Source organism: Daldinia vernicosa (genome assembly GCF_022497035.1).
Source record: "Daldinia vernicosa strain CBS 139.73 unplaced genomic scaffold F5Y00scaffold_11, whole genome shotgun sequence".
Lineage (NCBI taxonomy): Eukaryota > Fungi > Ascomycota > Sordariomycetes > Xylariales > Hypoxylaceae > Daldinia > Daldinia vernicosa.
This window is the reverse complement of record NW_025953927.1, coordinates 628,802-652,117: the sequence shown is the minus strand read 5'-3', so window position 1 is coordinate 652,117 and position 23,316 is coordinate 628,802. Positions and strand designations below refer to the sequence as shown.

The window sequence follows — 23,316 nt, the reverse complement described above, 5'->3', positions numbered from 1 at the left end:
GCCAAGAGGGTTCGGCCGAGTTCACGGACGAATTTGTCAGCGAGTTATATGTACAATACATGTACCTAATAGATTAGATTAGATGGGGTTTGCTAAGTCGTTCGAGAGGCGCAGTTTCAAGATAGGAATGGGCATAGCACGTGGATCGATAACTCTATTACATACATTACGTAGGTAGGTACATATGTACAGTAGCAAGGTAAAAGCTAGTAGTAATAAAATGAGTTATCACTTACCGCATCCTCTAAGAAACAATTCATTCTAGGGCACGGACCACGGACCACGGACATCAACTACACTATATTTGCAATGATCTAAACCATATCCAGGTTTCGCTAAAGTATCTTATAGTAAAATGTGCTCAAATCATTTCCAAATATCGTATAGTTCATCTCCGTGGTCCGTGCCCTAGAATGAATTGTTTCTTAGAGGATGCGGTATACGAAGGTCCGGGCCAAAAGTCTATATAAAAACAGCTGGTAGCGAGTAGCGCTAATGTTTGACCGCTAATGTTTGACCCCTGTTTGGGTCTCTAAGAGATGGCCTTTCCCCCTGATTTGCTAGTGTTTCTGCTTAAGTACACGAATAAATAAGACTATGAACAATCACACGACGGTAGAAAACTGTGAATACGGGAAGCGGCATCTGTACCTTAGTCACTAGTGATGCAAGCTGTTTCTCGACCTCAAGAGACGAGACCAACTTTTGATCTGTCATCTATCGGATACTTGCTTCTATGACCAGATCTCTCCGACATCAGGCACTTTAGGCCAACATAGTGCCTGTTGACCGAAGTCTAACATTGTGTTTGCGTGGAACTATAGCGGCCAAGAGTTGGTGGCACCCGGCTCGACAACCGGCCAAAAGGTCTCCTGTAAGCTACCGGTTTACGGGCCACGAAATCTCCGTTGAGGGTAGTTGCAGAGCAAGGCACGATTCCAAGCTCTTAATTCTCTCTTCCTCGGTATGACTTGTGAGGTCTATTCGATAAGCCTACAGTACACTACACCACACTACACTCGTAACATAGCATGTCCCAAATTGCTGCATATAGGCGCGCAGCATAGCGCATAGAAGCATATAACCGCCATATCTACCAGCGTAGTTATACGATATACAAAGTATTGGCGCCGAGGATGACGGTTGAAAATTGAAAAGAGCAGGTCTCGTTTAGTCAATGGGAACTCAGCGTGTGCGACAAAACGAATTCTAGCCCTCCGGCGATGAGCATCGACTGTGCTTTAGCTCGGCGGGATCGAACATCAGATGACGACGTGGCTGGGGCTTTAGTCGTCTCCCGGGTCGCACAGAGTTATAGAATCGGTTGTTGTCAGACGGACTATCCAATCGCACATGCTTCGGAGAAATTCGCTTGTGTTAGGTACCAGGACAGCCGCATTTGACGGGTGTTTAGGGGCTCCTTAGTTCGTGGACGAGGCTACCTACCGCAACGGTTTAATATTCTATGTCGATCTCGTGCCGATTTCTTTCCAGTATGTTTTAGTGCGAGGATTAGCTTTCTTGATCCGTAGACGGGGTCGGACACCTTTCACTTGACACCTTGACACCTTGACACCTTGACACCATCTTTGACACCTTGACACCATCTTTGACACCTTGACACCATCTAGAATATTCGGTTAGCTGGAACTTAAGTTCGATATCAACACCACTATATCATTGATGGTAGATGGCTAAAACCGCAAACAAACCTTGTTTTCGAGCATTTGCTCATTCAACGCCGACTCCTCCGTCCTCCGGTCTACACATGAGCATGAGGCTGTTCTTTATATACCGACTTCGGATTCATCCCTGAGCATCTGATGGATGCTTTATACGCAAGCAACTAAGCCCTAGAGTTTAGTCGCAAATAAAAAATCCGGTAGCGAAGACGAATTCAAAACGTAGGTGCAACAGCGGCCCATAGTCCCATATGAAACTAATAGCATCTCGATTCGGCTGTTCACTTCGCAAGCAGCGGGTATTTGCAGCAGTGGAGAAGGGTTGAGATCCGCACAAGCGGTTTGGTCAACCGGGTCAAAGGGCATCGATGAGGGTATTAGATAAGACGAAAGCTCACCCTTTTCTTTTGATGCCGCTGTTATCTCATATGACATGTAGGAGGTACGGATCCGTAGGTTAGGAGGTAGTTAGACTGGACCCTGCTGGGCTACTGAACATCCACTAAAACAACAAACAGGGCCCGGGCCTCTCTAAACTCAAAGGACCCCCAACGCTACACCTGAGTTTAAGAAGAAATAGGATTTTTGTTGACAGTCCGATTACGTATATATACTTTTGATAGCAACACTTTTAGCTATATTAGTCCCCGTTGCCGCGATCTCGGCTCGTCATTCGTATCAGATGAAGGGATTGATAGATAGGCGTACTAATGCGGAAGCACTAATAGCCCGCCCCTACATATCTGCATGCCGCTACATGCCGCTACATGCCACTGCATACCGCTGCATACCGCTGCATACCTCACCATGACATACGCGTACAGGTGTTCTGCAATGACTAACTTATAAATATCTTAGTCAATATATACAATCGAAAACCACACCATTAAACATTAAATTGAGAACTGGTCCTTTTGTGATGAGGAATACGAGCGCTTGTCCCTTATTGTACAATAGCATGTGTTCATCCACGTTCTGATGTTCTACTATGCCAGGTAGGGTAAGTTTTGCGCCCCGCTTAGGAAAGCCTGAAGTAATAGCCAAAGCGTCGTCGATGAACAACATCCAACCCCCGAACGCTATCGGTGAGCATCGGTTCCGCCCTATGATGCCTGGTACATACCGGCGTGGTTGGGGGTTAAGTGCATATAGAATACCCTGTCGTCGGCCGGGCCATAGTCCGGTCTTACACGTGTAGATCGCGGCTCTCTGATCTTAGCGGCCAGCAGCCTTTCCCTTTCGGTGTCAAACACCGCATGAGTTTCAGGCCCAGTAGGGAGGGTCTCAGCCCGTCGATCATATTGCAGTACTAAGTTGGGTACTAATTATATCAACCGTTTCTTCCCAATAGATCAAATCTTATCTTGGATCTCATTTATATCACGGTTTCTATGTACAATACCTACAATAATGTACGCACGCACTGCACGGATTCGTTTATCAGCTCGGTCAGGTCTACCTGTTAAGACTATTAGCGCATACACACGAGGGCCATCATAAGAAAGCCGCGTAGGGGCCATGAATAATATAATGTGAATGTTGCAGCCTCTTGTAACGGACGCACTGAAAGAAAACTTAATTTCTATAGTAAAAATGAGTTATAGGTAGGTAGATTATGCTTTTCTAGATTTCGCTCGGATTTTCTTCCAATCTAGATATATAGGTATCTAACAATATATCGTTTCGTCTATTAATCTTCAGCGAGCTTAACCATTCTCAGCATTCAATTCAAGGGTATCCTGGCCGGGCTAGACCCTGTGAAGATCACGGAGAAACGATACTATGTACGTTTGACGCCATGATCTACAACACGTCGATCCGACACACGGGTGGCCTCCGAAGAACTACCATCTGGCTTCTCCCGTCTTGTAAGCCCCACATTCCCATACAGCTTTCGAAAAAGATACAGGCGAGATCCTTGACGACCATAGGGATAAGGATTTCAAGAACTTAACTTATTCATGATTTACTATAGGGTATGCGGAACAACTTCACCAACATTGAGATATCCACGTAAGCCCATCAAGTTATGTAGTAACGTTGCTCTAGGTAGAATAATACCTTTTCATCTTATAGTTATAGTTACCGTCTATTCGCCATGCTAACCGTAATAAGTCTCTTCTTACCCACCCATTAACACATCGGCAGCTTCTGATCAGCCTCCGCCTCGGACTCAGGACAAGATTTCGTTCTAGCTTCCTAACGACTTGAGCCCAAACTCGGAGACAAGCATCTGTTTCCTTTTCGGATACCCCAAGTTACACCACCTCCAAGAGGTTGTCATATCCAGCTACTCCCCTATGTCCCACACACACACAGCAGTGACACAGCCTTGCTACTCTCGAGCTAGAACGGCCATTTCACCCGTGGACATACCACCCGCGAATGCCGTCCTAACTTCGCTGTGGCATCTCTATCCGACTCCCCTGCGTCCCCCCCCCCCTCGGCATCACCTGAACCTGCTCCGTTTCTGACACCTCTAGACACCTCTAGAGTGACCACTCTTCTTACCCATATTCGACCTCGAGGGTTTCTAGACCGGTCGAGGAAGGAGGCCTTTCACCTATTCATTACTGACTCTTAACTACCCAGAATACATACTACGGAGAGAATATCAGGCCTGCAACTAGTTTGACGTTTCAGGCAAGCTCCGTCAAGCTCCATCAAATAGGTAACAAGGGGCTTAATAGGAAGTATAGGTTCTTGTCGCTTTTTTCTTCGGTCCCCCCATGATCTGACTTCCCTTAGGTAGGTACTAGGAAAATCTTCTTCTTAGTGGCCACGCAAGCAAAGCACATCATCCTTCCTTCTTTTCTCGAGCGCAGAGTCACATTCATCTTTTCAACCATTTACATATGATTGTACATATGATTGGTTTCTTTTAGCGTCGATCTGTCTATTACTTATATAACCCTCCTAAAAGTCGGGCACTGGACCCTGGTTGCACCTTCCCCGGACAACAAAAGCTCAAGATCCCCCACTTCCTACATCACATCCTACACATCCTACACAGTCTATCTAAATCCAGTCATGTCGCTCGTTCTTACCTTCCTACACATAGTTGTATAGAGAGAAGGAGGAACCCGGCAATAGCGCTTTTGCGACATCATCTCCTCTTCACGCCAGAGGAAAGGAAATTACCACCGTGTTGCTATACGAGACTAATACACCAATACACTAATACAGTCAGGCATATCAGGCACCTTAACAGTCGCCTCCCCACCAAACTCGCATTATAGGTTAGATTGCTACATTGGCAGCTTATAAGGCGTGAGGAAGGCCGTTCCTCGCCTTGTAAATGGGGTATTTCACTTCCTAGGCATTGGAATCCCTTATTGGATATACGACATTATCATGGGAATGGCGGATAACGACGAGTTGCGGACCTCAACTATACAAACTTTCCGAATTATACGAACTATACATTTCATACACGTCGGTTTGGGGAGAAGTTTAATCAGCAGACGCACAGCTTCAACCAAGAGCTGACCTTATTAATTCAAATTCCTGGACGATTATCTGAACGGGCTAGGAACTGTTGTCGAGGTTGTGGTTCACTTTATACTTACTAGCAGGGCTGGCAACAAATCCTTTTATATCGTCTCGCCAGCGCGTTATCTACGGCTTAGTCTCGTGGACTAGAACCATAACTTCACAACAAGCTATATTTTGAGCTGGTATTCTTGGCTGCAAGAAGCATGGATGTTAACTCACTTCTTAATAAGACGTCGTCGGTGCAAGGAGAAGCAGCCACAAGTACGGAGGAACGGGACATCGTGGGCCATGGCACCAGTTCGGTGCCGCCGACGACGGAGGCGACAGGAACGACAGAGACGACAGCAAGTCATCTACCCTCTCCGCGTACTTCGTCCCAAGAGCAAGCCCCTGAACACGGAACGAGATTACCATGTCGGAGTAGGACACCATGGAACGCCGATGGATACGCACTCCCACTAACATTAGACACCACATCGACTCGAGCGATAATACATCCAACGTCTAATACTACATCGCCTGCAGTATCCGGCAGTCCTAGGTCGCCACGACACAAGTTCTCTGAGAGTCATAGTAGCCTCTCCTCCACGTCGACTCAATCATCCCACTCGAGGATTTCATCTACGTCTACGGTTGGTGGAGCTCAACACACTCAGCCCGACCGTGCCGAGCTTACGATTCCCAAGATAATGTCACCAGGTACGAACCAGAAACCAGCAAATGAAGCAATCACATACCCGCCTACAATCCGTACGGAACTACCGGCCTTGGATCCAATAGGAGCCAGCTTACCATCCGATACCATGCTAATGTCGAAGGGCTGGGTAGCTGTAAACCAGACTGATAGACGAGACGCAACCATGTGAGTAGGCATTCTTATTTTTTATTTTTTTTTATTCAATAACCGTCCAAGACAAATTGCTTTAAGTTTAAGTTACTCTTAATTGGTCTATTGCTCAGACGAAAATCGTCAAACCGATCCCCGAATCAAGTGTCATGGGTCAAATTCAGGGGATTAATCACCAGTCACTTTTAGTTTGTGCAACGATTTGCTGGTCCTACACCTAATCCTACACATACGGGCTTATCACCCTTCAAAACCCTCATTATCATACCCAATTGGACCTATTATAGCCTTTGGTCCATCTCAAGTGTTAAGCTTCCTAATCTAAACTACCTTTGCTCATACTATCACTTTATCTCAACATGCTGGTGTTTGAAGATCTGTCGAGATACCACATGTTCTCTTTTCCTAACGTCTTGTCAATCATCGCTCCCTCGAATTTGTATATAAGCCAAGGGTTTATTGTCCAACCTCGGCCACATCCAGTATCTTCTATTTACTAACGCTACCTTAGTACCAGAGATACTAAGCCCGATCTTGGCCATCTCGTTCCTCTTGATTCTTCCAAAGCACATAAGAGGGCTATCTCTGCCCCTGATTTTAATGTCACGGAAGGGATTGATCGAACCTTTCCTCCCTTCTCTGTCGCATTTCAACGTCCTTTCTCGCCTCCGCCTCGGGTTAATCTCCCCCCCTTCGGTCGATCTCGATCAGGACACGCCATGCAGGCGATGTCCCCTCCATCAGCCTTCGACAGTCACCTTTCCCAGGATGGACTGCCTGTCTGTATGTATCAGCAGGATTGCGACACGGGATCTACACTCCGCAAGGCCATTTCGCATATATTCGGTAGAAATAAGACGTGTACGCGAAACATACCTACGAAAGTTTGGGTTCACTACTGCCGCAAGCATTACCAACGCAGTCGTTATCGTAATGGTCCGGAGTGGGCTGACACCCAATGTGAGTTGGTACAGAGGCAGATCCGCCGTGTTCAGGAATGGAGTGACGAAAATCAGCGAACTGGACAGCCAGGAGTAGTCAAGGATTGGTCATTGTCTATGAGGAAAAGAGAGAAGACTCGTATCGAGGAAAAATCCTTCAAGAAGCGTTCTCATCGTGAATATAATGAAGACGAAGACGATGTTATACCGGACAACGCTGTTTTAAACGGCACCGCCGTGCCTAGTTGGCTACGTGACAGGTGCGGCAGTGGGTATACCACGGCCGAGATCGAGGAAATTGTGGCCCGCATGAGGAATGAGATAAGAGAGAATTACAGTACCCAGATTCCCGACATAGAGATTCTCCCAAACATCTCCATGGACACCTCGAATGACACGAATTCCAAGACATTGACGAGGCAGAAAGATAGCCCTGTCCATAAACGCTCTCGGTCGGTTGGCGTCGCTCTTGAGCCCGGGCCACGCCCCATGATGCGTCGCGTAAGCCAACCCACGTATGTCCGACAAGAAGATACGCTCCTACCTCATGATGAAAAACGTCGGCGTATATCCAATACACCTCTATTATCCAATACACCTCTATATAGTCCTCCTCATACATCTACGAGTTCGAGGCTACCAGAACATCCTTCTCAGTTAGGACCCATCCATCCTCTTCCTCGTCGCCAAGGCTTTGGCAATATCCAAGACAACCGTGCCGAGGAGCCATATCGCCATCACGAAAGCACCAGAGCCCTAGAATCCGGCTACAATCGTTGGCCTAATCTGGGTCCTCAGCGGAATCAAGTTCGGCCGATAAGCGTAGCACCAGGAATTAGCGGCCACCAGCGGTCTTTTTCCGAAGCCAGCAGCGTCCATCCTGGCTTTACTTACCGGCATTCTGTCAACCACCCTACAACGCCGGCCGCTACAACGCCGGCCGCTACAATGCCGGTCGTTACAATGCCGGCCGCCTATTTCACGGATCCGACAGCTTACGGTAGAGGCATAATACCTCCGGCGCGATTTCCACCAGTCTTTTATGAGGGTCTGCCACTACTGAACCAGCCAGGCCCTGGTGCCTATCCATCCCCTTTGTCAAATTTGGGGCCGGGTCCCATTCTCCTCGAACCCAGTTATATACACACGCGTCACCAGAGCACACCATCAGTTAGCCATACCAATACCCCCCAGGGGCCCATCGGTGGATATGAGCTACCCACCATCTTCCGCCCGCAAGCCTCACACGAGCAATTATCTTCACATCACCACCGTCAACATTCCTACGCGCAACCTCATCCGAATCCTCCTCGCCCTGCAGCCCAAGAATCTGATCGGGACAGAGAAAATTTCAGCGAGCGTCGTTAGCAGCGTCGTTAGCAGCGTCGTGACCCAAGACTTAATACTTTCATCATGTACTAATAATCGGCATCTTTCACTACGTTTTCCGTGCCTTGCCTTTGCGGATAGTATCCATTTACTCGACTAAAAGGGAAAAAAAAAAAAAACACCTACGTTATAGAAGGAACGGCCTAGATCTTAGACTGGATACCCCCTCTTTCAATCTTCACAGATTACGATTGGAGGCATGGAACCAAACAACAAAAAGTGGGCTATGTGCCCCTCAAAAAGCGTATGGGCTTATGATTTACAGCGATATCGATTCCTTCAGGTTTGCTTCTGAAAAGCGCGATTATATTACGGGAATCATATGTAATAGGAGCTACTTATATAGTCAGCCCTTCGTTTGTAAATGCGATTGATTTCTTGAGACGTCGTATTCGGTAGTATTCATATAAAATATAAAAAATATCTCGTCATTGAGGGTATGTTACTTGTGCTAGTTAGGTAGTCCGTAATAATCGAAAATTAATTGCGCAGTCTTGGCATATGAACCTCTCTTGAATAATCAACAATTATACTAGCAAAACAAAGTCAAATATAATAATGATATATATCATTCTATTCGTTAGAAGGTACTGTATCTTGCTGTGGTTTTAGATTTTTAATTGCTATTATGTTCGTCAAGCTTAGCAACCTTAAACATAATGTAATATATGCTATATATATACTATACTTTCAACCTTCCGAAACATCCCCAATATGCATGCTAAAAAATTATAAAAAACGTCACTAAAGCGTATAAAGGCCAAAGAATTTGCTAATAATTTTTCCTATGTTCTATGCCCTTTGTTGGTGCATGTTTTAAATGTAATATACAGTGTTGTTTTCAGAGGAAAATGCTAAGACTGCGCAATTAATTTTCGATTTTCGATTCTTACAGGTAGTTTGATGCTACCACCGCCATGGCTTTTCTGATTGGCCCATTTTTGCAAAATCTTCCCAATCAGGAAAGCCCACCAAAAAAAAATGGATGGTCGCAACATGCAGTAACACAAACACAAATAACAGGTACCCGGAAAAGGTTAATATGAAGTACAATATAATATAAAAATATAAATTAATTATAATTTAGCTCTAATATTAACTAATTTGTTTGGGTGGCAGTTAATAAGCTTTGAGCGTCTATGTCGGTAGACAAGGTCCAGTCCATATTATACGTACGTACGGATTAGGGGTGGTTGCAGCACTGAGATAGACTCCTGTATTATATGATGCATTATCGTAAGATCGAGATAGATGCGGTCTCAAAGGAGACACGCATCTATATACTCGTGCGGGACGGATTATCATCTAATCCGATGAGGGATTATCATCCCAACAGTCTAAACTAATTCTATCATTAGAAGTATTATCTACCTCGGTCGCTATAATCAGAGTTGCTAAGAGTTGCTAACAGACGAGGCTAAGTTGTTGTTGTATCCAGGCCAACGGAATCAAACTATGACCATATAAATGAAGGAACGAGTAAAGTATTCCATAGTCATGAACATAAACACAGCTTTGTTAGGACGGACTGGCAAACACTTCACTTTGAGGTGGGTGCCTAGGTACATAATCGCTCTACAAATATCTTCCCCTCGCAGGTAACTGACAAGATCGATAAGCATCTGTTCCTGCCTCGGGTGAATTGTCTTATTTGACGGCTTGACGCATGTTTCGTCTCTACTAGTGTTTATCGCACTGTCACAGGTTTGACAGGCTACTTAAAGAACTCGATCTCGCATCAGTGCTGCTTCTCTACTGTTCGAGCAACTCACATTCCGAGACATAGCAATAAGATAGGAAGAACCTAGTTGCTTTATGTCGAAGGAATGCCCGGATTACATATAGCAAACGGGGCTGAACCCAAGAACTCCCAACCCGCGTTTGTATTCGACATCGACGGCGTGTTTATAAGGGGCGAGAAGTTGATCCCAGGAGCTCGCGAAACTATTCAGCTGCTGCAGAGTCGCAACAGCCCTTTCATCTTCCTAACAAATGGCGGCGGACATACGGAACAAAAACGAGTCGAGAAACTTAGCCAGCGACTAGGCCTTACCCTCGATGCGAAACAGTTCGTACAGTCGCATACCCCTTACCACGATCTCGTGTCCGAGTATGGCAACAAAACAGTTCTAGTCCTTGGAGCCCATGGAGATCAGATTCGAGACCTAGCCCACAAATACGGCTTCAAGAAGGTCCTCACGTCATCTGATATCGTGGCCGAGCGTCCACTCATCCACCCATTCCGAGAGATGACCAAGGCTCACCACGAAAAATACGGGCGCAACAACAACATACTGGACACCACGCCGATATCAGCCATCATGTTCTGGTCTTCGTCGCGCGACTTGGGCCTGGATTTGCAGATCATCACCGACCTGCTATTATCGGCCGGCGGCTATATCGGCACCAAATCGCCCAAGAACGGCGATCCTTCCCTGCCTAACCACGGGTACCAGCAGGACAACCAGCCCAGGCTCTTCTTCTGCAACCCGGATTTCCTCTGGAGCACCGAGTACCACGAGCCGCGGTTCGCGCAAGGCGCGGCCATCGCAGCGCTCAAGGGCATCTTTCACGAGATGACGGGCGGCAAGGGCGAGCTGCTGTACACGAGCATCGGCAAGCCGACGGAGACCACGTACGTCTACGCGGAGAAGGTGCTGCGCGAGTACGGCAGGAAGCTGGATCCCGCCCGCGAGATCGGCACCGTGTACATGATCGGCGATAACCCGCGGAGCGACATCGTCGGCGCCAAGAGCTTCAGGTCTAGGTGCGGATATAAGTGGATGAGCGTGCTTGTCGAGACGGGCGTCTACGTGCCGGGTTCGGTGCCGGCGCATCAGCCTGATCATACGGCGGCGGATGTTAAGCAGGCGGTGGAGTGGGTGCTGAGGAAGGGGAAGGAGAAGCGCATCAACGGAGCTGAGTGAGGTTTATCAACAAGGTGTTGATTCTCTGCTTAGGTATTCGGCATGGCGCATCTAGACGGTAGTCTGGAGTTATTACCTATTGCCGGAGTTATGGTCCAGCATTTGCGGTTTCGCTTTAGAGATCTCCATTTCGGAACTAAGTGAGTGGCATTTACCCCCAGGCATAGCAAATGGGAGGGCGGGCCCCTTTTTTACGTAGATGCTTTGGTTTGGGACTCTGATGAGCCGATACCATCTATCTAGATCAGGACCATTTTTCCTATTTTCTCTAGGTACTTGTTACATAGGCGAAGGACACGAACTTGCATCGCGCGGTCTTCGATACTGGGTTAGAGATTTTTGGTTTGGTACTAAGACGCAGTCTTCCTAAGAATTGATTTTGCTTTTCTCTTATATATATACGAGGATGTGGTCAGTCTTTGGATATAGTGTAGATCTTGTTGCCATTAATACCTCGTTGTTGACCGAGGCTTGAAGATCCGTATGTAGGCACAGGTAAAGAGCCCAACCAGCAACAGAGACTCTTCTAGTATCGCAGTGGGTACCACAAACATTAGGTAGGTACATATATCCTCTGACAACTCTACTTAGGCCTTCCATCTCGTGAAGAGTACAATGTAAAACTTCAGAGGCTGCTTGGGACCATAAACTGTGTTTTGCTTATGGCTCGTGCCAAAGCCTAACACATAAACTGGTTGAAATACGTTTCGATTATAGTGTAGGGCAGTCCCCATTGTAATTTAGACGAATCAGCACCAACATAAGGAAAGGCTTCCTTATTTGTGGCTTTATACTTGTGGCTTTAGCTTATGCGTTAAGGCTATTAAGGCTATTCCCAACCGTATCGTCGCTACATACCTAAATCCACTAAGTACGCTATAATTATAGCGTGCATAATCGCTAAAATTTTCATTTTAGGCATCATTGAAAGTGCTATGGTTTACTTATTAAGTGCCCTATAACTATAGGGCATTTAATGGGCAATTTGGTATAAGCGAGTTAATAAGCGCCTTTAAAGGTGCTTTTGAATCTTTCGAAGTTTATTAGATGTATGAAAAAGTATTATAGGGCCTCCCATCAGCCAAATCTCAGTGGGAATAAGTTAATCAATACCTTACAAATACATTGCTGATACTTATACTTATTCCCTATAAGTTTTTTCATGCTTACCTAGGTAGATATGCTCATAAACACCTTCTCAGGCTGCGGAAGCTCCTCGGGAAATTTGAATATGATGGTTCATGGATATATGGGTTTCCCAACAGGATCCACATTTTGATATTCATGTGTAATATATTCATGTGTAATAGAAATAGAACCACGAGTTGTCGGCTGGTACCGCAAATATCTATACTAAATGGTACGATGATACGCACGTATAAGCCGGGGGGACCTGGGACCATTGCAAAAATAGAAGCTCGGTGTCACAATGCTACCTAACAATATATCATGTATGCAACAAACTACGAGCCTAACCACCCAGTGCCACGGGCCTGTCTGCGTGTAGTCTTCCTCTGTCTAGGATGTCTTGGGGTGGCCTTGGAGTTAGGCCTCTTGGTAGATATTATGGAACTTTCCTATGCGTTCTTAGTAACTCTGTATGGAATCACTGTTGGCTATGGTTAAAAATTGTATGTCTAAAGTAGGTACCGTAGCAGCCCCTTAAACAAGAATCGTCGAAGCATGATGTATCCCCAAATGTGCCATAGATGTAAGTCTGCTATACCAATGGCTTGCTGAGAGGCAAGAATACTAATAAATATTTCTAACCCAGCTTCCTAGGTATTTTCGTACAATAAATTCGTAGCCACATAATGTAGGTCGTAGTTGAAAAAGCGGTCAAATTGCCGATCTAGGAGTTTATGTTATAAACTGGAACGGTCTATATGCTTTTAAAGTATCAAGAAGTGAACTCTGAATAACGGCTTTAGAATGAATAGTGATTATAAGTGCTATCTTGAAATTTATTTTAATAACATAGTATTATACTCACAATAATTACCTTTACTACACAATATGGTTAAGCTGTTGGCTATGCTGTTGTCACAGCTTTTATGATAATTACTTAATTATTTCGACCAAACGAAGCTTAGGGCTAGTAAAGACAATATATAGACAGCTATGCCCTAAGCAAGTTAGTCACTACTTCTTAAGCTATGGAAGTAAGTCAAGCAATCTGAAAAGGTATGTTACTATTATAATACACGTCAATGATGAACGTCAGTAGATAGATTGATAAGATTAATCAAACCATGTGACGGAAGAGAATGTACATACCTACACTATGTAAGGATATGACGATATGTCAAAGAGGGGCAAAGGGGCGTGACAGGGGAGAAGGGCTAGGCTGGGCTGATGTGACAAGGGCGGTGAATGATTAAGCTTGCAGATAATTATGGGGATTCACCTGAACTTAACCCAATCGTGCCTTGCGCCATTGCCCGAGTTGATGAGTGATGGCATGTACATGCATGATGTACACGCGACCTTTTTTGGTAACACATGCCTTTTTCTGTCCGACTAAGAAGACCGTTTAAGAAAAATGAGATGTAGGGTAGTTGACCGTCCAGCGCACTTGGTGAATTTTTAATAATTTTCAACCATAGTGGGCTTTTGACGGGTTATATTTATTTTCGTCTTAGTTTCTTTAGACGAAATTTGTATCTCCTTTTTCTTTTGCAATGTGCAAGAAGAATCGGTAGATATCTGTACAGTAGGTTGCAAGGTTAGTACATTAGGTATTTACGAACAATTCAGCCACGTGCAGATAAGCGATAAGCCAGCTGGCAGGTGCGGTTTGTCAAGTGCAGAAACCTCGGGGGGTAAGAACGGTTTAGTACCTAGCTCGATTAGGGCCACCTTGATCAAAATTCAAAAAAAAAAACCTTGGTTTGGAAACTTGCCCGGCTAGGGAAGAATAAGACAGCTGAGCCCCTCTTCTCGACGCGACGACTCTCTATTAGCCATACATAATCATATCGCCAATGACCTCTCAAATTTGAACATCTCGGTTATTGACGCGCGCTCGGGCGAGACATTCAATCCACCATCCCTCCTTCACGGTTCACGGACGTTCACGGCATCCCCCGAAGACGAACCGAACACATTACAACAGCCCTGGCTGAAAGCCTCGCTACCTCGGCGCGGCAGCAGCCACTACCATCGCGCCCATGTGGTGGTTTTTTCGCATCGTCTCCAGCTCCGTCTTCCTGTTGACCATCGTACTATCCATACCCATCTCCTTCGATGTAGGCGGACGTGATAGCGGCTTGGCCTACAGCCTGTCGCTCTTCGCTTTCTACCTGGTCTACAGCGCTGTCAAGCTCGCTACCCCCGAAAACTCGCGCATAGGCTGGGTTGTCTCCAGGTTCCTCCAGTCTTCTCAGTGGATTGTGATTCCGACCCTCTTGATATGGTCTCTGCACAATTTTGCTGTTGATGCTAACAGCACCGACTGGGTATCGAGAACAATCGGTGGATTCGGTGGTCAAAAGCCCACTGCTACCTGGACCGATTGGATCTTCGGCAATGGCGGGTTCGTAGAATCAGTCACTCTTGGTACTTGGGATAAGGCGTTGCGTTATTCGAGCCCCGTCTTCCAGCTTGCCGAAGGCTTCTGTACGTTGTTGGTCATCCAAGCCGCAGGTCAAATTTCGAGATGGCTTGTGAACCGTGGAAGAAGCGATACTTGGGTTGTGAGTAATCTCTATTGTTATACATATTCCTTATTCAGCTACTGACTTATGTTAGCTTATTCTCCTGATATTATCTGCGTCTATCATCGCCAGTGCCGTCTACTTCCTATGGCGGGTCGCTTTATTCCCATCTATCAGCAATATCGATGCGACCCTCATCGGCGTGACTGTTACGTCTGCAGTTTTCTTATGTGCGATAGGAATTCTTTCCGGCCGCGGTAATCCCGTTGAGTCGTCTTTACTATTTGCCTACATCGTTCTATGTGTATATCAGATATTCACCGACTATGTTCAGTCACCGGAGGCCCAGGCTGCCGCTGCAGAACAAGCTGCAAATCAACCAGAGTTTCCACCCCTGCCTCCCATCATTATGGCGAGCTACTCGACTCTCGTCCACCTTTTTAATTTGTTACCCGAAGCCGTGTACTCCTCACTGAGTTTCCTCCATGCTGCATTCCAGACTATTGCGCCTTCCGTCATGATCTCCCTGACTTACCGACTAATCGTTTTTTACTGCGCAACTCGTATTATTCCAGCGGTACGAGAATCGGGCGCACGTGCCCTCCTAGAGGAGCCGTCTTTGGACGACTCAGACGAAGCAAATCGCATTTTAGGTTTCCTCTCATGGTTCTCTCCTTCTATCCTTATCTCCGTCTATACAAGTCTTCTACTTCAACATTTTTCTGCCAGCGGTGGTGAAGAAGGCTGGACACTCCGACATGGGGATGCGGGAGGCAATACCTGGCGTTGGGTTAACGTTGCCGCTACAATGAGTCTCTATGCTATCGAGTTATATCTAGGTAGCGATGATTCGGACAGCGGTTTAGTTAACCATTGGAAGACGGACTAGACAAGGTTGTCTATTAATTCCGAAGTTAGCAAGGCTGAGATATTTTGACCTGTGGTATGAAGCAGATCCGAAAGACAGGTCGCAGAAACCTAATTAGCAGGAAAGTGGCATATGTGTTTTAACCTTAGTCGATCATGGTTGCGATCGATATTTGGCAGCAAGCATTGGGCAGGGCAGGTCGTCGGCTTAGGAAATGTAGGTTCACAGCACTTGGCGTTAGGGGGGCATTAGGGACAGTATACCATTCCATTGAATTCGACCATGTTTTATTTGTTGCAACGAAGCAGCACTTGGACCTGATTCGTAAGCCGGGCGTACTTTGCATCTGTGGGGAGTTTTGAGCCATTCCAGGTACTTCCCTACTTTTATGGAGTAAAGATAAGAGTAATGTTATTTCAGTAGTAATGGTATTTCAGTAGTATTCAATTTTAAGGCTAAATCGGCAGTAGCCACATCATCCAGCCACAATTAGGAGTCACGCAGGAGTCGCATAAGTACTACATGTATTCCCATACAAACTTTCCTGGCCGCGCATGTATCTTTTATGTCAACCCCGCGCAATCCTCAATCTCTTAAGATGCACCCACATACAGCAGCCTCATACAATACAGCTACTAGCCAGCCAGCCAGCCTCCCTCATACAAATATAGGGACCATGTTTTCAGCCTTTTTACCTCGCAATAATTGTATGCGACCGTATAATCCTTTCATAGACACATGTGACCGAGTAAAAGCAGTATAAGACGTACGGGCCTTGCATTCTAATTGTATAAGAGGCTGTACGAGAGGGTATAAGATAAGGGTATTGTAAAGCATATACAAGATGAATGAACATGAGGTACGAAAAGATACTAGAAAAATTGTATGGCGGGGTACGTACCTGCGGTTTGCCCCATTTTGACTGTGGCTACTACCGATCTACCTCCTTAAAATTGAATACTACTGAAATACCATTACTACTGAAATAACATTACTCAAAGATAAATGACTTATCACGGGAAGCAAACATTTAAGGAGGTGTGGTGGTATGACATGTCTTATGGCGAGAATAATTCTCTCAGGATACATCGTGTGCGAATTCCATTCGATGCCTCTGCTGTTTATCATCATTATTATTAAATAAACCTCGTGGAATTGGTTCCCTCAACCGATATGCTCCAAAGCCTACAGCTCGCTCTACTTCGTATAAGAACTCAGCCTCGATGATTTGCAGAATGGGCTGTTAGATGCGATGTAACCTGAAGAGAGCCTCGTCTCAGGTGTGGCGCAGGTTACCTACCTGTCGGTCTTGCAAATTAAGACCCGCTTGACAAACATAAAACAGCAGGTTCAGCTACCGAGATATTTAGGTCATTTCTCTCATCTTCTCTATTTTGAGGGGGTTTTCCCTTCGTTCTTTGTTTGAATTTTTCTATATCTTTTGTCTCGGTTATGTACGCATAGGAGACTTGGTTTTATGAGGTTTTATTTGTATTTTCTCAACCTAAAACCATGCAGCGTCTTATAAGGAGTAAAGCGGCGGAGAACGGGAGCGTGCATACTCATGTTCACGATGGCGATGGGGACGAGCTGGATCTTAATTCTTTAATCCCGGACCGAAAGCTTGAAAGCTCTATACCCGGATATAATAACTATTCCAATGGAGATGTATACGCCGAGTCGCCGGGTCAGTACGAGCAGGAGTGGGAGATTGATACGTTTGTCTTCCTAGAAAGATATACAGACTAATAGACACATCGCTAATTATATGTAGCTTAAACGCTGAAATGCCATATCTCCAGCACGTCAAATCATTATCGGCAGCCTGGCCTCATCTGCGCTACCTTGCGCAATGGATGGAGGTGACGACATCACCTAACAAATGGCAGCTTATTAGAAAATTGTCCCCCCAGACGCGGAGAGACATTCTGAAAGAGAGGGCTGGGCGAACTAAAATTGCGGCCATTGATTTCATTTCAGGTCAGCCAGTTTCGAGTTCGAGTATCAAGTATATCAACGATCCAAGAAGTCTAGCCTGTACACTAGACGAACCGGCTGTACCAGGTGCTAGCCGGTTATATGTTGTAGAAGACCTTTCTCGAGATGTTATTGAATACCTAGGTTCCAAACTTGACATCGACCCTCTCTTTTTTCGAGAACACCTTAATGACTTCACGTGGTATAATACTCGTGATCCGTGGGTCGAGCTTCCCGACCTTGACATAGTTTCGCGGGATCGACCGTACTTCCGCTTAACCTATATGCAACCGCGGTACTTCGAAACAGCCGAGAGCTTCAAGAAAGCGGAACGGCAGGCTGGGAAATTTAACGTGCTTCGACGGCTAGATGCCGACGACGGACATGAGTCTCCTTTCGATGACAAGTCGGCCACAGTTGCGCTTGTTAGGAGCAAGGCGTCTCTATGGATTAGACCAGCCAAAGCAAACCAACAGGCCATTGGTAGGTTGCTATTTTATCGTAATTGATATGGGTGTCATGTACCATTTAACTCACGCTCTCACGCTTATAGGGGTTCTACTTATCGACCCTCCAATAACAGAAGGACATCCTCTCTGGAAAGGGCATCGGCCCTTTAAGAATTCGCCAACTCCTCAAAACCAGACACCACAATATAGCTTGCCGCCCAAACCAAATCTCTTTGAAGACTTGATTTTCTGGATCCAGCAGACATCGCAGCAAGATATCGACGCCGTAGAGAATAACCCAAGAGCTATGGCTTTCCGCATTCTAGAGATCATATGTGCTGAGGTGAGTGTACCATCCGAAAAAGCATCTCGGTTCCTATACTATGCGTTCCTGATGCATCTCCCATACTATATGACTCCTATGTGACAACCTACATAAAGAAGAGACTCGCTAACTCTTAGACGCTGCAAGTGGTTGACCCTAAATCAATATATCACTGCGCGGCTAGGGCAAATCGAATGGGCAATCGAGAGCCCCAAATGGTTTAGTACGGAGAAGCAAGAATCCAAAGGCGATTCCATAAGCTTCAACACGTCGCTTACAAAACTTCATACCTGGCGGCGACGGCTCCCAATCTTCAAAGCTATGGTCGCCGATATCCGCACAAAGCTCTTCCCAGATCCTAATCCTAATCCTAGCTCTAGCCGGCTGGACTGCATTGACAATCTGCGAAAAGATTTCTCCATCGTCGCCGAGAACATGGAGGATCTTTTGTCTCGCACAGAGCGCATCGCCGCAGTCGCCACGGCCGTGGCCGCAATCGAGGAGAGCAGGCGCGCTATCGAGCAAAACAAAACACTAGGCCGGTTAACCTATCTCGCCGTGATATTCGCGCCTCTCAGCTTCGTCTCCAGCTTCTTCAGCATGTCGACCAACGTCTCGGAGCTCACCGGGACGATCTGGATCTACTTCTGCGTCGCCATCCCCGTCAGCCTGCTGGTTTACCTGGTAGTCGATAAGAATTGGACGAATAGCTTGCAAGGCGTTTATGGTTTGGGAGCGGCGGCGAAGGAGAAGATTAAAAAGCCCGAATCTAAGCGTTGATAAGTAGGTAGGTAGCTTGAGGAATTAAAGTTGGGGGGTTTTTATTGCTTTGTTAGTTACGATATCCGTTTAGATTTCTGGGAAAGGTATATAGGTGGATGAAGGGTCGATTTAGGTACTTGGATGGGTTTCTGGATAGAAAGCGTTATGTGGGAACTTATGAGCTACGATATTGGGACTGGGATAGACGGTATAGCATCATCTCTTTGGTTCTGCTAGAAAGGTTGGGCTGGTTGTACATGTGAGCACACTATACTTGGTTAGTAGTCTTGGACTATCTTTTGCCAGTCCCGCGCGTGATTACGTTGCTATCAACTAACCGAACCAAGGGTCAGAATCCAGCTAAGTCCATATGTGTTAAGTATGGCAGTATGATAAGGAAAGGTTGTTACATGTCCGTAGTTGGATAGGATATGTTGGGGAGACCCAGGACTTGAGTCGTATATAGCGAATAGGCGAAGGATCACAGAACTCTTAGAACGTGACTATGCTGGTGGGGATAACATCGTTTTAGATGCGTAGGGAAATGCCGCAGTAGAAACGCTCCTAATGGGCTATATTCCAACAACGCCATCCTGCGAACTCTCGGGTAAGATTTTGGCAACCTACGGGCATATGCAGTCTCTGTCAACGTAATAAGGCTTACGGATACTAACTAGTGTCTCGACTACGGAGTTTAGGTCGCGACATATCTTGTTGGATAGGATTTCGGCTTACTACTACCACTGTACTTTACTTTACTTATAATAGCTAGTTATCCGTATAACCCGGGTTTTAAATCCGCTGACATCTATTGGTTTGTTCTACTCCTAAATACCTAGCCCTTGAACTAACTTCTATTAATTAAGACTTGGGATCATATTACATAGGTGCGAATTACAATGAGACCGTTAAATCTCGTACGAAGGCTTGGCGTGTGGTAGAATGATGTAGTCCTTGTTTATGGGCTTGAATGGCATTCATTAGTAAGATTCCACAGACTGATATGGTGGCAGTGGTGGTTGCGCCGAAAGGATTAAAGTATATTTCGTGTTTAGAGTACAGTCCTCCAGTCTAAATTAAGCTATTCCCGACGGACACCCACGCGGGTTCAAAATAGGGCTCATCTGTACTTTACTCCCATAACCGTTTACACTAGGTATGGTTTACTCCCGTCGGCGACTTAATATAGACTCGAACCATTGATGCTTTAGATAAGATCTTGGGGAATTCAATTGGACTATGGCTAGCATTCGGACGACATAGCACGACACAAGCGATGCATCCGATGCTAAAACACCATCTAGGTCACAGGTACAGGTGGCCTACCATGCCGCGCAATCGTCGGTAGCCGGAGTGTCTCGTAAGATGCCTTATCGCCGACGCTTAAACCCGTAATCTTCTTTTCTTTCGGTTTTTTTTTTTTCTTCTTCTTCTCTCTCTCTCTCTCTCTCTCTTTTGAGTCAAGATAACTTCAAGGGCCTTTTGTAAACTGACCTTATCGCAGTTATATTACATAATTAGCATAATTCCGCCTTCGTTCTAGGAATCTGACAGACCTCCTTTTCTGTTCAGGGGAAATATTAGCAAGCTTCTTCTAGAACAGACGCCAAGCGAATAGCCATGTAAACTTTACCAGAAATGGGAGACGAGGCAAAAAATGATTCGACTTGGAGTTTTGTTGACTACAGCGCTAAACCAATTAGGGATTTAGAGTCCCCGGGGATGATACGGATCGCTAGGTACCTATCCGGGGTAATTTGGCTCGGTACTTCGCAGCGTGTTCTTTGGAAAGCTCCGCTTCTCAACGGGTGGGAGAACAAGGGGGAAGCTGTCAGTGAAGCAGCGAAGTTCCAGTAAAGCTCCAGTGAAGCTACATTAGTTACATGAATTCCTATTGGCCTCCCATCGCTCAAGCATACCTTACACCTACATACGTGCCGAGGCCAGTTTGAACATCAGTTACAACACCATCATGCCACCGCTATTCTGATACTAACCTCGTTACACCTACTGACCTAGTACATAGGCAGATAGGTAGTCAACTAGGAATTGCGTCTTGGCCGTTTTAAATACTGGAATAATAAGTCTATCACTATAGATCTTGGCAGGTGATCCGCGGGTCTAATAGTAGTTTATAGCGTACGTATTTAGAGAAATTAGTGGTGATGAGGCCGCCTGACCGTCAGCTTCACTGCTTCTACATAGGTAGTAGCAAAAGCAGCAGCATGGTTAGTAGGACTACGCAACCCTCCTACATACTAGTGTAGTTATACGGAATATACATAGAAGCAAGGCAAGGCTCCATCTGCCGCCCTTGGCTCTTTATATCCGACTTGCTCGTTTTAGTCCAAGTGTTGTAGGTACTATCGCCCTGTCGCCCCGGACGAATCAAGATTGTCTAATAGGGGAACACGACCATCCCGTCCCCCGCCGTTCGTGCATATACTATATACTACATACATAGATACAACAAGTCATAGCCATGGTGTGTGTGTGTATCCAAACAACCAGGTCCTTGTCAGGTCCTTGTCAGGCCCTTGTCAGCTCACCCTACCGCCTATTCACCCTATCTACCCCGGACCTCCGATCCTCTCAACAAGAAGGGCCACTCATCGTACCTCTATCGTACTATTACCTACTTTACTCATAATCATCCCATACTCCCCCCCTCTTCTTTGCTTTCTTTGTTCTCTTTTCTACCTTTTGTAGCAAGCAATTGAACCTTCCGACGATTCAAATCGGCTCAGTTTAACATCTTTAAACATCTTTAACATCTACTGGTCCGTGCATTTAGAGCTCCAGCTCCCTTCCAAAGCTCCAAACCATGACTGCTGGTCCCCGCCTTACAGCTCCGGCTTCAAAGCTCGTCCGCTCAATCAGCACCACAGCTACGGCCTCTGTGCCAAAGTCCAACACATTACTTACGGGCTCTAAAAATGCTGCTCCTTTGTCGAGGAAATATGCAGACCTCCTCAAGGAGAGGAATATAGATCCGGATGTAAGTACAGAATTATGTTATGCACCTTGTTTGCTAGCTTAAGAGAACGACTTATAAGTGACTAACAACCAATCAGCATTCCCGTCACCTGTACACACGATCGTCAAACCGTCCTCACCCTCCACCTCGCACAATGCGCTTAATGCAAAGCTTCACCTCGAGTGCCTCTCAAGTTACTCAGGCCGATGCCACCACTATGGACCACATCTTCTTCCCGGGTTCGGCTGCCCTTCAGGGATCGTCTAACGACCCGTTCGCCCACCTCCGTGTCCCTTTACTCCCCGACAACTTCATCACTCACCACACCCCTGAGGCAACAGACGGCCCTGTTGCCCCTGCCCAAATCAGCATCGTTGCCGCAAACCCGGAGCTCGTATCCCCATCTGCCCTTACCGAAGTAGAAGGCATGGGCATCGACGGTGTCGAGCTAAAGTTCGTCCACGAGGAGTCGAAACCGGAGCAAGAACAGGGCATGCTTACGAATATGTGGAAGGGCCTGGTCGACGACGTGATGGGTCGTAGGAATAAAGGCAACATTGCTCTTTAACACGTGCTGGCTCACGATGGTTATGAATCCAATTGATGGGGAGGCGGTTATTATGACATGTTTTCAGGCTCTGCCGGGATAAAGGCATCGAGCGGGCGGTTCTGGAAGTGCTTCGGGACCGGTTTGTGATATGTTGATTTAATGAATTTGCTTGTTGTGTATTTTGTTAGCGAGAGCGGAAAAGGTCAATCTTTTTGAACATAGAGTCGATCGTATCGATGATACGCAATCCAAATCCAAGAGCGACACAAACAGTCAAGTCGCAGAAAAAAAGAAAAGGAATAAACCTCCCTCCCTTGTGCGAGCTACAATTTGTGTGCTGTGTTTCATCCAACTACCTTGAGGTTTAGCTGACGGTTTGTATGAAGCAAAATTAAATATGGTGCAAGAACGTAGAGTAGGTACCTTACGATGAAAGGTCAAGACTACGAGATATGATATAAGATATGATAT

General features: G+C 46.0%; 5 protein-coding genes across 5 annotated transcripts; all 5 read left to right on the top strand.

The window, feature by feature from the left end:
- Positions 1-5,380: 5,380 nt before the first annotated feature.
- On the top strand, positions 5,381-8,333 carry F5Y00DRAFT_259824 (uncharacterized protein; the record flags this gene model as incomplete). Its single annotated transcript, XM_048010943.1, has 2 exons — positions 5,381-6,039; positions 6,536-8,333. The coding sequence occupies 2 exons, from the start codon at positions 5,381-5,383 to the stop codon at positions 8,331-8,333; spliced, it is 2,457 nt and encodes an 818-aa protein (XP_047867217.1).
- Positions 8,334-9,989: 1,656 nt separating this feature from the next.
- Positions 9,990-11,589, top strand: F5Y00DRAFT_19115 (HAD-superfamily hydrolase). Its single transcript, XM_048005168.1, has one exon. The coding sequence runs from the start codon at positions 10,181-10,183 to the stop codon at positions 11,279-11,281; it is 1,101 nt and encodes a 366-aa protein (XP_047867216.1). The 5' UTR covers positions 9,990-10,180; the 3' UTR covers positions 11,282-11,589.
- Positions 11,590-13,730: 2,141 nt separating this feature from the next.
- Positions 13,731-15,888, top strand: F5Y00DRAFT_19033 (ICE2-domain-containing protein). Its single transcript, XM_048005160.1, has 2 exons — positions 13,731-14,976; positions 15,032-15,888. Exons 1-2 carry the CDS (start codon positions 14,452-14,454, stop codon positions 15,824-15,826), a joined length of 1,320 nt encoding a protein of 439 aa, XP_047867215.1. The 5' UTR covers positions 13,731-14,451; the 3' UTR covers positions 15,827-15,888.
- A 1,429-nt stretch (positions 15,889-17,317) lies between these two features.
- F5Y00DRAFT_259821 (uncharacterized protein) lies at positions 17,318-19,336 on the top strand (the record flags this gene model as incomplete). The annotated part of the gene is made up of 4 exons (XM_048010942.1): positions 17,318-17,523; positions 17,580-18,265; positions 18,336-18,574; positions 18,704-19,336. 4 exons carry the CDS (start codon positions 17,318-17,320, stop codon positions 19,334-19,336), a joined length of 1,764 nt encoding a protein of 587 aa, XP_047867214.1.
- Positions 19,337-21,487: 2,151 nt separating this feature from the next.
- On the top strand, positions 21,488-23,208 carry F5Y00DRAFT_230835 (uncharacterized protein). Its single transcript, XM_048006950.1, has 2 exons — positions 21,488-22,316; positions 22,393-23,208. The coding sequence occupies exons 1-2, from the start codon at positions 22,143-22,145 to the stop codon at positions 22,861-22,863; spliced, it is 645 nt and encodes a 214-aa protein (XP_047867213.1). The 5' UTR covers positions 21,488-22,142; the 3' UTR covers positions 22,864-23,208.
- The last annotated feature ends 108 nt before the right edge of the window (positions 23,209-23,316 follow it).